Raw genomic sequence first — 11680 nt, 5'->3', positions numbered from 1 at the left:
AGGAATAAATGGCCAGCAACTTGTTGGTAGTAGTCAAATTACACAGAGCGTGTAATTTTTATTTGTTTTTTTTAATATTTTCGGTTGATAAAACTTGAATTCAGTATAATGTTGGCTATTTATCTAATACAGAATGTTAAGCATATTTGGATCGTGCAATTATTCAAACGTCTATAAGCATAAGTGTCGTACGATGCAGGAAACCCAGTTACCGAACAAATCATTTTGAATTTCTATTAGGACACACCTCGCATGGAGACTAAATTAAGAGTTCAAGTCCAGTTAGAATCAAATATAACATTGTCCAAATAGTCGAACCCAGCACCATATCTAAGAAGGCCCAAACTAGCGCGCAAGTATAGACAATGCAGTAGTTTCTTGGGCCACAGCAGAAAGGCCCTTCTATTCCTGCCTTCTGATACGGAATTGATCCAAGATAATGGTTCATCCACCGCTTAAACTAATAATAGGTAAATATATAATATGTACATAAATCATATGTAGACATATATAATAAGATATAATTTATTTATACAAGATAAAAAAATAAATATTGAATCCAGTCGTCTATTTAAAATTGAAAATATACTAAATAATAGAGTTGTCAAAACGAGCCAGTCCAGTCCAAACCAAGCCTCACGGGCTTTTAAATTTGGTGGACTAGGATGAGCCGGCCCTCCATCTAAATGGGTCTTAAAAAGGCCAACCCAACCCTAAAAAGGCCGCGGGCTAGAGTAAGCCAGCCATTCAATGTTTTTAGAATTTTTTTTCTTAATTCTCTATATCTCTAGCTCTTCTTTTTTAACGTTACATGAATATATTTTTAATACTTTTCTTTCACTTTCCTCAAGTTCAGGGATTGCTTCAATAAGTTTATGTTGAGATTTTTTAATTTAGGTTTAACATCATTTGCTGATTTCATCATTATAGTCCATAAAACTTTTAAAATTCATGAAATTTGCTAGTGTTGTCAATTTTTTTGGGGATAGTGAAGGAGCCAAGAACACCAAAAAAATATTGAAGAATGAGTCGGCGACTCATATTCAGTGAGAAGGGAAAAGACCCTTCATCGAAGAACAGGAGATTGGTAGTAAAACTTGACCTTTTTCTATATCGAAGAGCAGTTTAATTATTAATAATATATTAAAGTAACCAAACTAATCATTTGCCACTTAAAATAATATTTTCTTTTGAAAAAAATTATTATTTAAAACTTTCCTAGTTCGTTGTTAATTAAACAAAAGAAAAACTAATCTTGTCATATTACATACATATCAAAAATTTAAATTCTAGTTGATGTGTAAGGGTAAATGAGCAATCTAAGGTTGGAGAATGAGGATTATATAGTTAATATTTTTTTTTATTTTTACTTTTTTAAAATATTAAATATTTAAATTTGAATGTAATTAATTTTAGGCCTACGGGCGATTTAGGCCTAGCCTCGATCAAACCTCGAGGGCCAACGGGCTAAATTGAACCTGATTTATAAGCCTTAATTTTAAGTGAGAGAAAACAATCCCGGCCCAAACCAATCTTATCCAAATAGCGGGCTACGTTGAACTGATTTCACAGGTCAAGGCTCTACTAAATAAGTAGAGAAGGTTAGAAAACCACCACGTAGAAAAGGAAAAGTATAGCGCCGAAGAGATTTGAAAGAGAGCAAAATAAAAAAGAGAGTAGCAACTGCCAAGTGCCAACCCTCAAGAAAATAACAAAAGAGGGAAATGCCAAGACTTGAGACTTCCGAAGCCATCTCTCTGCTAAAACCATTTCCTCATGCAGAAGCTACACTCCTTCTCACCAACATGTGTCACTCCTTCTCCCACGCGTCCATTTTCCTCTCTCTTTATATTCATTCCCCACCTTCTTCCCTCCCTCTCATATCTTATTTCACCTTCTCATTTACTATCATTTATCTCAATCTTTATTAATTAAAGAATCCGCCCTTCACCGCCGTCCATGGCTGAGCAACACCAGCGCCACCAGCAACAGCAGCAGCAGCAGCAGATGCAAGTGGGCCACCCGACGGAGGCAATCAAGAGCCTTCTTCCTCAAAGGGGTCCCTCTAAATCCCAAGTCCTTGCTGTCGTCACTCTCTTCCCTGTTGGTGGGGCCCTCCTCTGCCTTGCTGGACTGACGCTCGCCGGAACTCTGATCGGGCTTGCAGTCGCTACGCCGGTTTTCTTACTGTTCAGCCCGGTTTTGGTCCCCGCTGCCCTGACAATCGCGTTGGCCGTCACTGGATTCTTGACTTCCGGCGCCTTTGGAATAACGGCGCTGTCGTCGCTCTCGTGGATCATTAACTATATGAGGAGAATCACAGGTCCAGCAGCAGAGCAGATGGAGCATGCAAAGCGGAGGGTGCAGGACACTGCTGGTCATATGGGACAGAGAGGTGGACAGAAGATTCAAGAAACTGCTAGAACTTGATCGGCTCACATATGCATGCAACTACTCTTATGATCTGAATTCTAATGGTGCTGTAGTCAAAATGAGATAAAATCTGGAGTGTTTAATTTCCGTGTTTTTTCGATTAATATGTCCATGTATTCTATACTTTGTGTAGTGTTTAATGCTTCTTTCAAGTGTTTGCAGCATTTAGTTTTTCTGTGTAATAAAAGGCGAGGTGCTTTCTTTTCAGCAGCTTAATTGTTTTTTCGGGCTTTATAACCATAGGTTATTTTGAATTCTGCGGTTCCACTAATCCACTCATTAGAGGAAAAATGATCACTTTTTAATCAGAATTTTCTCTATTTTCATGTTCAAAAATGAATCCGAATCCAAGACTCCAGCAGTATTGGAATTCCAACATACCACATACAAATTGGGATGGAGGAAATAATAATTGTGTTTTATCGGGTATTTGTCACGTTTGTTTGAAATTTGAATGGTACCAGCATAAATTAGAATTATAATCTGAGTGGTATCACGTAAATTAGGACGGGAAAAATAATATTTTTGTTCCAACCGGTATTTTATCACATTTTCTTTTTTATTAGTAGAAGAATACTTATTGCTGCCTTACCTCAGCCAGTAAAAAAACTTCTTAACTATCCTTCTTGTAATTTCAATAAAATGGCCGATTCTTAATGCAAGTAACCTTCGTAAATTCTCCTCGTAATTTTCAATAAAATGGCCGATTCTTAATGCAAGTTGGTGCAGCTCTGTAACGGTCATGTATATATATATTTTGTCACGACCTAAATTTCACGACGGCATCTAGCCTCTACGACTAGGTAAGCTAACATTTTCGTATGACGTCGTGACGGCACCTAGCCTCTACGATTAGGTAAGCTAACTGTCACACCTAGCCTCTACGACTAGGCCTCTACGACTAGGTAAGCTAACTGTCACACCTAGCCTCTACGACTAGGTAAACTAACATTTCCGTATGATGAAATGAAAACATAATTTTAACAATTAATCGTTTAAAAGTACACAACAAATCCCAAAACCAGGAACATCGTGAATCACAAACTAGAGAAGGAAAAATTTAGTCTCTATACATCAGAGTCTATCAAAAGAAAAATACAAAAGATAATGGACATTGGGAAGAGTAGAAGGGGATTCTGAGGTCTGCGGACGCGACAAATATACCTTGAAATCTCCAAAGCTGTCTCGGCTCACTGACAATGTGACTGATAAGGAGCACGTGGATCTGCACAAGAAAAACATATGCAGAGAGTAGCATAAGTACACCACAATCGATACCCAATAAGTGCCAAGCCTAACCTCGGTCGAGTAATGACGAGGCTAGATCAGGGCCCTACTAGTATATATATAATAAAACAAGATAGAATGAAATACCGCAGTAAAATAAAGACTGAAATTTAACAAGAATGAAATCGTAGAAGACAATAGCTCAATACACAGAGATAACAACAGGGGATCTCCCGAGATACTGTCTTGTAGTCCAAAAAGTAAATGTGCAGTACAAGGAATCTCCTGGAATACCGTTCCGTAGTCCCAAAGTAAATATGCAGTACAAGGGGATCTCCCGAAATACCGTTCCGTAGTCCCAAAGTAAATATGCAGCGCAAACAATAGAAATATAACTACATCGTGAAATCTTATGATTTAGACTAAGTACCAGTCAAGGAAAAAGCAGGAAATTCACTAAGCATGCTGCACAGAGTTGACATAATCAATTAAGACACGTAGACATGTTGTATTAGACTAAACAGCATAGCTACACATATTGGAATAACTCAATTAAGAATGAATATAGATTAGTACTCATAAAAATGGTATAACTCAAAATAAAAAGGAAAACAGGTTGCTGCTCAGTAAGAAAATCGGGTTTTTCCACAACTAGCTCGTGTACGCACTCGTCACCTCACGTACACGTCGCTCATATATCAAAAACAGTACAAATCCTACGGGGATTTCCCCCACACAAAGTTAGGCAAGCCACTTACCTCGAACCAAGCTCAATTTATTGGTTACAATGCCTTTCCGATGAATATCTGACTCTGAATGGCCCAAATCTAGACAAAAGCAATTACATATCATAAATACAACCATAATAGACTCATCTAATTAATGAAATCAATACTTTAACAAAAATTACGAAATTAACTCAAAAATCGCCCGTGGGGCCCACATCTCGAAATCTGGTAAAAGTCACAAAATACGAACACCCATTCACTCACTAGTCTAACCATATAAAAATTACTCAAATCCGACCACAAATACCCTTTCAAAACTCGAAATCTTTGTTGAATAAGTTTTTCCAAAATTTTCCCAATTTCAACTCCAAAATTCGAAATTAAATGATGAAATCAACCATAGATTAGTGGAATATAACCATAAAGGAGTTAAAAATCGTTACCCAATCGATATCTCTGAAAATCCCTCAATACCTCGTCCAAATCCGAGCTTCCAACTCAATTTTTTGATAAAAATGGCAGAACCCCCGTTTTTGGAGACTTTAACACTACCCAGTGATTCCTTAATCGCGATCGCGGAAATAGCCTCATGATCGCGAAGAACAACTTTGCTGCTACAGAAATTAACTCTACGCGATCGCGTAACTCTCCACTCGAACGCGATGAAATAGCTTCTCAGACTTACGCGATCGCGACTGACCTCACGCGATCGCGAAGAACAACATCCAATTCCATTGCTGCCTTATTTCTTTTTCGCGAATGCGGCCTAGCCTACGCGTTCGCGATGCATAACCTGACGAACCTACGCGATCACGTCCCATTCTTGGCGAACGCGAAGAGATAACCCAGCTGGTCTCCCAGTTACTTTATGCGATCGCGAGCCTTCTCATGCGATCGCGATGAAGGAAACCAGCTACAGAACACCAGTAAAAACTGCCAACTCCTTAAGTCCAAAAATGACCCGTTGAGCATCCGAAACAAGCCCGAGGCCTTCGGGACCCCAACCAAACATACCAACCAATCCTAAAGTGCCATACAAGCTTAGTTGAGCCCTCAAATCACATCAAACAACGCTAAAAATCGTGAATCATCCTCCAATTCAAATCTTAAGAACTTAAAAGTTGAACATTCTACAATTGATGCCGAAACCGACCAAACAACGTCCGATTGACCCCAAATTTTGCACAAAAGTTATATTCAATACTACGGACCTACTCCAACTTCTGAAATCGGATTCCGACCCCGATATCAAAATTTCCACTACCGGTCCAAAACTCCAAAATTTCGACTTTCGCCATTTCAAATCTAAATGAGCTACGGGCCCCCAAAACACATTCCAGACACGCCCCTAAGCCCAAAATCACCCAACGGAGCTAACGGAATCGACGGAATTCCATTTTGAAACCGTCTTCATATAGTTCCGACTACGATCCAAATTCTAAGACTTAAGCTCTCATTTAGGGACTAAGTGTCCCAAAATACCCCGAAACTCAAAACCAATCATCCCGGTAAGTCACAATAGCAGAAATAAATATGGAGAAATCAGTTAATAAGGGTTCGGGCTCTAACTCTCAAAATGACCGGCCGAGTCGTTACATCCTCCCCCTCTTAAAACAATCGTTCATCCTCGAACGAGAATAGAGACATACATGAAGTGGTGAAAAGATGAGGATAACGGCTGCACATATCCTGCTCGGTCTCCCAAGTCGCCTCCTCGATCGGATGTCCCCTCCACTGAAACTTCATGGAAGCAATGTTCTTTGACCTTAGCTTTCTGACCTGCCTGTCTAAAATTCTTCAACATAAGATAGATCCTTGTCCAATTGGACTGAGCTGAAATCCAATACGTGAGTCGAATCACCGCGATACTTCTGGAGCATCGAAACATGAAATACCGGATGGACTCCTGCTAGGATGGGAGGTAAGGCAAGCTCATAATCAACCTCCCCAACATGCCGCAACACCTCAAAAGGACTAATAAACCTTGGGCTCAGCTTGCCCTTCTTTCTAAATCTCATAACGCCATTCATAGGAGAAATCCGGAGCAACACCCGCTCTCCAACCATGAATGTAACATTACGAACCTTTCGGTCCGCGTAGCTCTTCTGTCTGGACTGGGCTATATGAAGTCTATCCTGAATCACCTTAACCTTTTTCAAGGCATCCTGAACTAAGTCCGTACCCAATAATCTGGCCTCGCCCGGCTCGAACCAACCCACTGGGGACCGACACTGCCTACCATACAGAGCCTCATATGGTGCCATATGAATGCTAGACTGATAACTGTTGTTGTAAGCAAACTCCGCAAGTGGAAAGAACTGGTCCCAAGCACCCCCAAAATCTATCACACACGCACAAAGCATATCCTCTAATATCTGAATAGTGCGATCGGACTGCCCGTCCGTTTGAGGGTGAAATGCTGTGCTTAACTCAATCCAAGTACCCAACTTATGTTGTACAGCTCTCCAGAACCATGATATAAACTGCGTACCCCGGTCAGAGATAATTGATATTGGTCCGCCATGAAGCCTGACGATCTCACAGATGTAGATTTAAGCTAGTTGCTCGGAAGAATAGGTAGTCATCACAGGAATGAAATGAGCTGACTTGGTCAGCCTGTCCACAATCACCCAAACTGCATCAAACTTTCGCTGAGTCCGTGGGAGACCAATAATAAAGTCCATAATGATCCGCTCCCATTTCCACTTTGGAATATCTATCTTCTACAGCAACCCACCTGGTCGTTGATGCTCATACTTTACCTGCTGGCAATTTAGACATCTAGCCACATACTCTACTATGTCTTTCTTCATCCTCCTCCACCAATAATGCTGCCTCAGGTCCTGATACATCTTCGCGGCACTCGGATGAATAGAGTACCGCGAGCTGTGAGCCTCCTGAAGAATCAACTCACGTAAACCATCTACATTGGGCACACTTAGCCTGCCCTGCATCCTCAATGCACCATCATCTCCAATAGTGACCTCCTTAGCATCACCGTGCTAGACCGTATCCTTAAGGACAAGCAGATGGGGGTCATCATACTGACGTTCCCTGATACGATCATAAAGGGAGGACCGAGAGACCACACAAGCCAATACTCGACTCGGCTCGGAAATATCCAATCTCACAAACTGGCTGGCTAAGGCCTGAACATCCAACGCCACGTGCCTCTCTGCTGCTGGTAGATATTCTAAGCTCCCCAAACTCTCTACCCGGCGACTCAAAGTATCGGCCACCACATTGGCCTTCCCAGGGTGGTATAAAATGGTGATATCATAATCCTTAAGCAGCTCCAACCACCTCCTCTGATGCAAATTAAGATCCTTCTACTTGTACAGACTCCGGTGATCGGTGTAAATCTCACAAGGAACACCGTACAAATAATGGCGCCAAATCTTTAGGGCATATACAACAGCTGCTAACTCAAGGTCGTGGACAGGATAGTTCTTTCTTGCCATATGGTGAGGGATTGCCCCAGATTTAGGGGGTGCACCTCCACATACCTCTCAGCCACAGCGTGCTCCACCAGGTCCTCAAGCTATGATTACAGCACCAGCTGCCACCCCACCTGCTCAGCCATCCCAAGGTGAAGGTCGGGGAGGTAGAGGTCGCCCTAGAGGGGGAGGCCGGGCCAGATATTATGCCCTTCCTGCTCGTACAGAGATAGTCGCTTCTGATTCTGTCATTACAGGTATTGTTCCAGTCTGTCATAGAGTGCGTCAGTATTATTTGACCCAGGCTCTACATATTCCTATGTGTCCTCTTATTTTACACCATATTTGGGCGTATCGCAAGATTCTTTGAGTTCCCATGTTTATATGTCTACTCCTATGGGAGATTCTCTTGTTGTGGACCGCGTGCATCGGTCGTGTTTGATTTCTCTTAGTGGTTTTGAGACCTGAGCCAATTTATTACTGCTCAGCATGGTGGACTTTGATATTATTTTGGGCATGGACTGGTTGTCGCCCCATTATGCTATTCTTGATTGTCACGCTAAAACCATGACGATGGCTATGCCAGGTTTATCGCGGTTAGAGTGGAGAGGTACCTTAGAGTATACTCCAGCAGAGTTATTTCATTTCTTAAAGCTCAACGAATGGTTGAGAAGGGGTGTGGCGTGCATCTAGCTTATGTGAGAGATGTCAGTATTGATACCCCTACAGTTGAGTCAGTTCCAGTAGTGAGGGACTTTTCAGATGTGTTCCCAGCTGATCTTCCGGGTATACTGCCCGACAGAGATATTGATATTGGCATTGATTTGTTATCGGGCACTCAACCCATCTCTATTCCTCCATATCGTATGGCTACTCTTGAATTGAAGGAGTTGAATGAGAAGTTACAGGAATTGCTTGATAAGGGCTTCATTCGACCCAGTGTGTCACATTGGGGTGCTCCTGTCTTATTTGTGAAGAAGAAGGATGGTTCTATGCGGATGTGTATTGATTACCGCCAGTTAAACAAAGTCACAGTGAAGAACAGGTATCCATTGCCTCGTATTGATGGCTTATTTGATCAGTTACAGGGTTCCAGAGTATTTTCCAAGACTGATTTACGTTCCGGCTATCATCAGTTGAAGATTCGGGAGTCAGATATCCCGAAAACTGCCTTCCGGACTCGGTATGGTCACTACGAGTTCCTTGTGATGTCTTTTGGGCTGACCAATACCCCAGCAGCTTTTATGCACTTGATGCACAGTGTGTTCCGGCCTTATCTTGATTCATTCATCATTGTGTTTATTGACGACATTCTGGTGTACTCCCGGATTCGAAAAGATCATGAGCATCACCTGAGGACTGCACTTCAGACCTTGAGAGAAAAGAAGTTATATGCAAATTTTTCAAAGTGTGAGTTTTGGCTAGACTCAGTGGCATTCTTGGGTCATATAGTGTCGAGTGGGGGGATCCAGGTGGATTCGAAGAAGATTGAAGCAGTGCAGAGTTGGCCCAGACCATCCTCAACTACAAAGATCTGGAGTTTTCTTGGTTTGGCGGGGTATTACTGTCGTTTTGTAGAGGGATTCTCATCTATTGCAACACCTATGACCAGGCTGACCCAGAAGGGTGCTCCGTTCAGGTGGACAGAGGAATGTGAGGAGAGCTTTCAGAATCTCAAGACAGTTTTGACTACAGCCCCAATATTGGTATTGCCTACAGGTTCGGGGTCTTATACTATATATTGTGATGTATCGCGGATTGGTCTCGGCGCGGTGTTGATGCAGGACCATAAGGTGATTGCCTATGCGTCCAGACAGCTGAAGGTGCTCAAAACAAGCTCTGGGAGGGCGTGGCTGCTGTGGTTGGCTCGGGCCAGGTCTACTGGACTGGCCACTAGGAACACCCCAAGCAGGAGGCACACTAGATACTGGCGGTGCATAATAAGGCTCCTGGGGCCTAGAAGGGACCGGAATACCACTGGCGGCTAGAAGAGCTGAATGGACAGGGCGACTTACATAAACCCTACCATGGCGAGCTGCTAGGGAAAGAGCACCAGAATAAGAACCAGTCTCTCGAGACCTCTTGGCCTCCCTCTCCTCTCTATCCCAGGTAAGCATGCCCTCCAATCTCCTGGCGATACTCACAACCTGCTGATAAGAAATATCCATCTCCAACTCCCTGGCCATACTAATCCGTATGCTGGAGTGGAGTCCCTCAATAAACCGTCGAACCCTCTCTCGAATTGTGGCAACCAAGGTCGGTGCATGTCGGTCCAAATCATTGAAGCGAATTGCATACTCTGACACAGTCATAGACCCCTGGCGCAGCTGCTCAAACTCCGCGCGCCATAAGTCCCTGAGGCTCTGAGGGACATAATCTCTCAAAAATATGTCCGAGAGCTGAATCCATGTAAGTGAAGCTGCGTCAACCGGACTACTCATCTCATAAGCATACCACCACTGATAGGCTGCTGCTCTAAGCTGGAATGTAGTAAAAGAAACCCCAGTCGTCTCCGCTACGCCCATAATATGGAGAATACGATGACACTTCTTTAGAAAACCCCGAGCATCATCTGTAGCCAATCCGCTGAAGGTAGGTGGGTGGTACTTCTTGTACCTTTCAAGTCTGAGCTGCTCCACCTCAGAAGCTGCTGCCCTAACCTCGGGCTGAGCTGGAGCTACCAGCTGTATTGGTACAATCTCTGGAACCTGGTCGACCTGAACCTGCTGCTCTGGAGTATCGGCGACGGGAGTCTGTGCTCCCCCCCCGACCTGAGATATGGCAGGAGCAAGTGGAATCAATCCAGCATGAGCTAAGGTACTGAACATGCTCAGAAACTGTGCTAAAGTCTCCTGGAGGGCTGGTGCAGGAACATGTGCCTCAGGTGTCTGCCCTCCAGCTGAAGCTACTGGGGGCTCCTATGTAGCAGCTTGTGCGAGTGCTCTGGCTGCACCACGTGGATGTCCTCGGCCTCTACCCCGGCCCTGGCCTCTCGCGGCTCTAGCAGGGGGCGCGGGTGCCTGGTCATCAAATCCTCTTGTACGTGTACTCACCATATGTGAGAGAATAGAATACAGAAGTTTAAAATTTTTGAAGTCAACAATTTTCGCACGACAAGGACTCAAAGTAGTGAAATTTTCCTAATAGTTCCATAGCCTCCCGCAGACAAGTACATACGTCTCCATTCCGATCCGCGAGACTCTAATAAACCGGCTTTTGACTCATGATATCTATGAACCTAGAGCTCTGATACCAACTTGTCACGACCTAAATTTTCCCTCCGTATGACGTCGTGACAGCACCTAGTCTCTACGACTAGGTAAGCCTAACATTTGCGGAATAATGAAATGAAAACATAATTTTAACAACTAACCATTCAAAAATACACAGTAAATCCCAATACCTGTAACATCGTGAATTACAAACTATAGAAGGAAAAATCTAGTGTCTCTATACATCAGAGTCTATCAAAAGAAAAATACAGAAAATATTGGATATTGGGAAGAGTAGAAGGGGACTCCGAGGTCTGCGGATGCGACAGATATACCTTGAAGTCTCCAAAGCTGTCCCGGCTCACTGACAGTGCGGCTGATAAGGAGCACCTAGATCTGCACACGAAAAATATGTGCAGAGAGTAGCATGAGTATACCACAATCGGTACCCAGTAAGTGCCAAGCCTAACCTCGGTCGAGTAGTGATGAGGCTAGGTCAGGGCCCTACTGGTATATATATATATATAATAAAACAAGATAGAATGAAATACCACAGTAAAATAAAGACTGAAATTTAACAAGAATGAAATCATAGAAGATAACAGCTCAGTACATAGAGATAACAACAGCGGATCTCCCGAGA

General features: G+C 43.0%; 1 protein-coding gene across 1 annotated transcript; it reads left to right on the top strand.

Moving 5' to 3' along the window:
* Window positions 1-1871: 1871 nt before the first annotated feature.
* Window positions 1872-2640, top strand: LOC107780619 (oleosin H2-like). The gene has a single exon (XM_016601177.2). The coding sequence runs from the start codon at window positions 1960-1962 to the stop codon at window positions 2428-2430; it is 471 nt and encodes a 156-aa protein (XP_016456663.1). The 5' UTR covers window positions 1872-1959; the 3' UTR covers window positions 2431-2640.
* The last annotated feature ends 9040 nt before the right edge of the window (window positions 2641-11680 follow it).

The sequence above is a fragment of the Nicotiana tabacum genome, chromosome 4 (assembly GCF_000715075.1).
Source record: "Nicotiana tabacum cultivar K326 chromosome 4, ASM71507v2, whole genome shotgun sequence".
NCBI lineage: Eukaryota > Viridiplantae > Streptophyta > Magnoliopsida > Solanales > Solanaceae > Nicotiana > Nicotiana tabacum.
The sequence above is the reverse complement of the archived record's forward strand: the minus strand, read 5'-3'. Positions and strand labels throughout refer to the sequence as shown.

Coding starts and splice junctions, on each gene's coding strand:
- LOC107780619 (XM_016601177.2), top strand. CDS start 1,960: ATGGCTGAGCAACACCAGCGCCACCAGCAACAGCAGCAGCAGCAGCAG.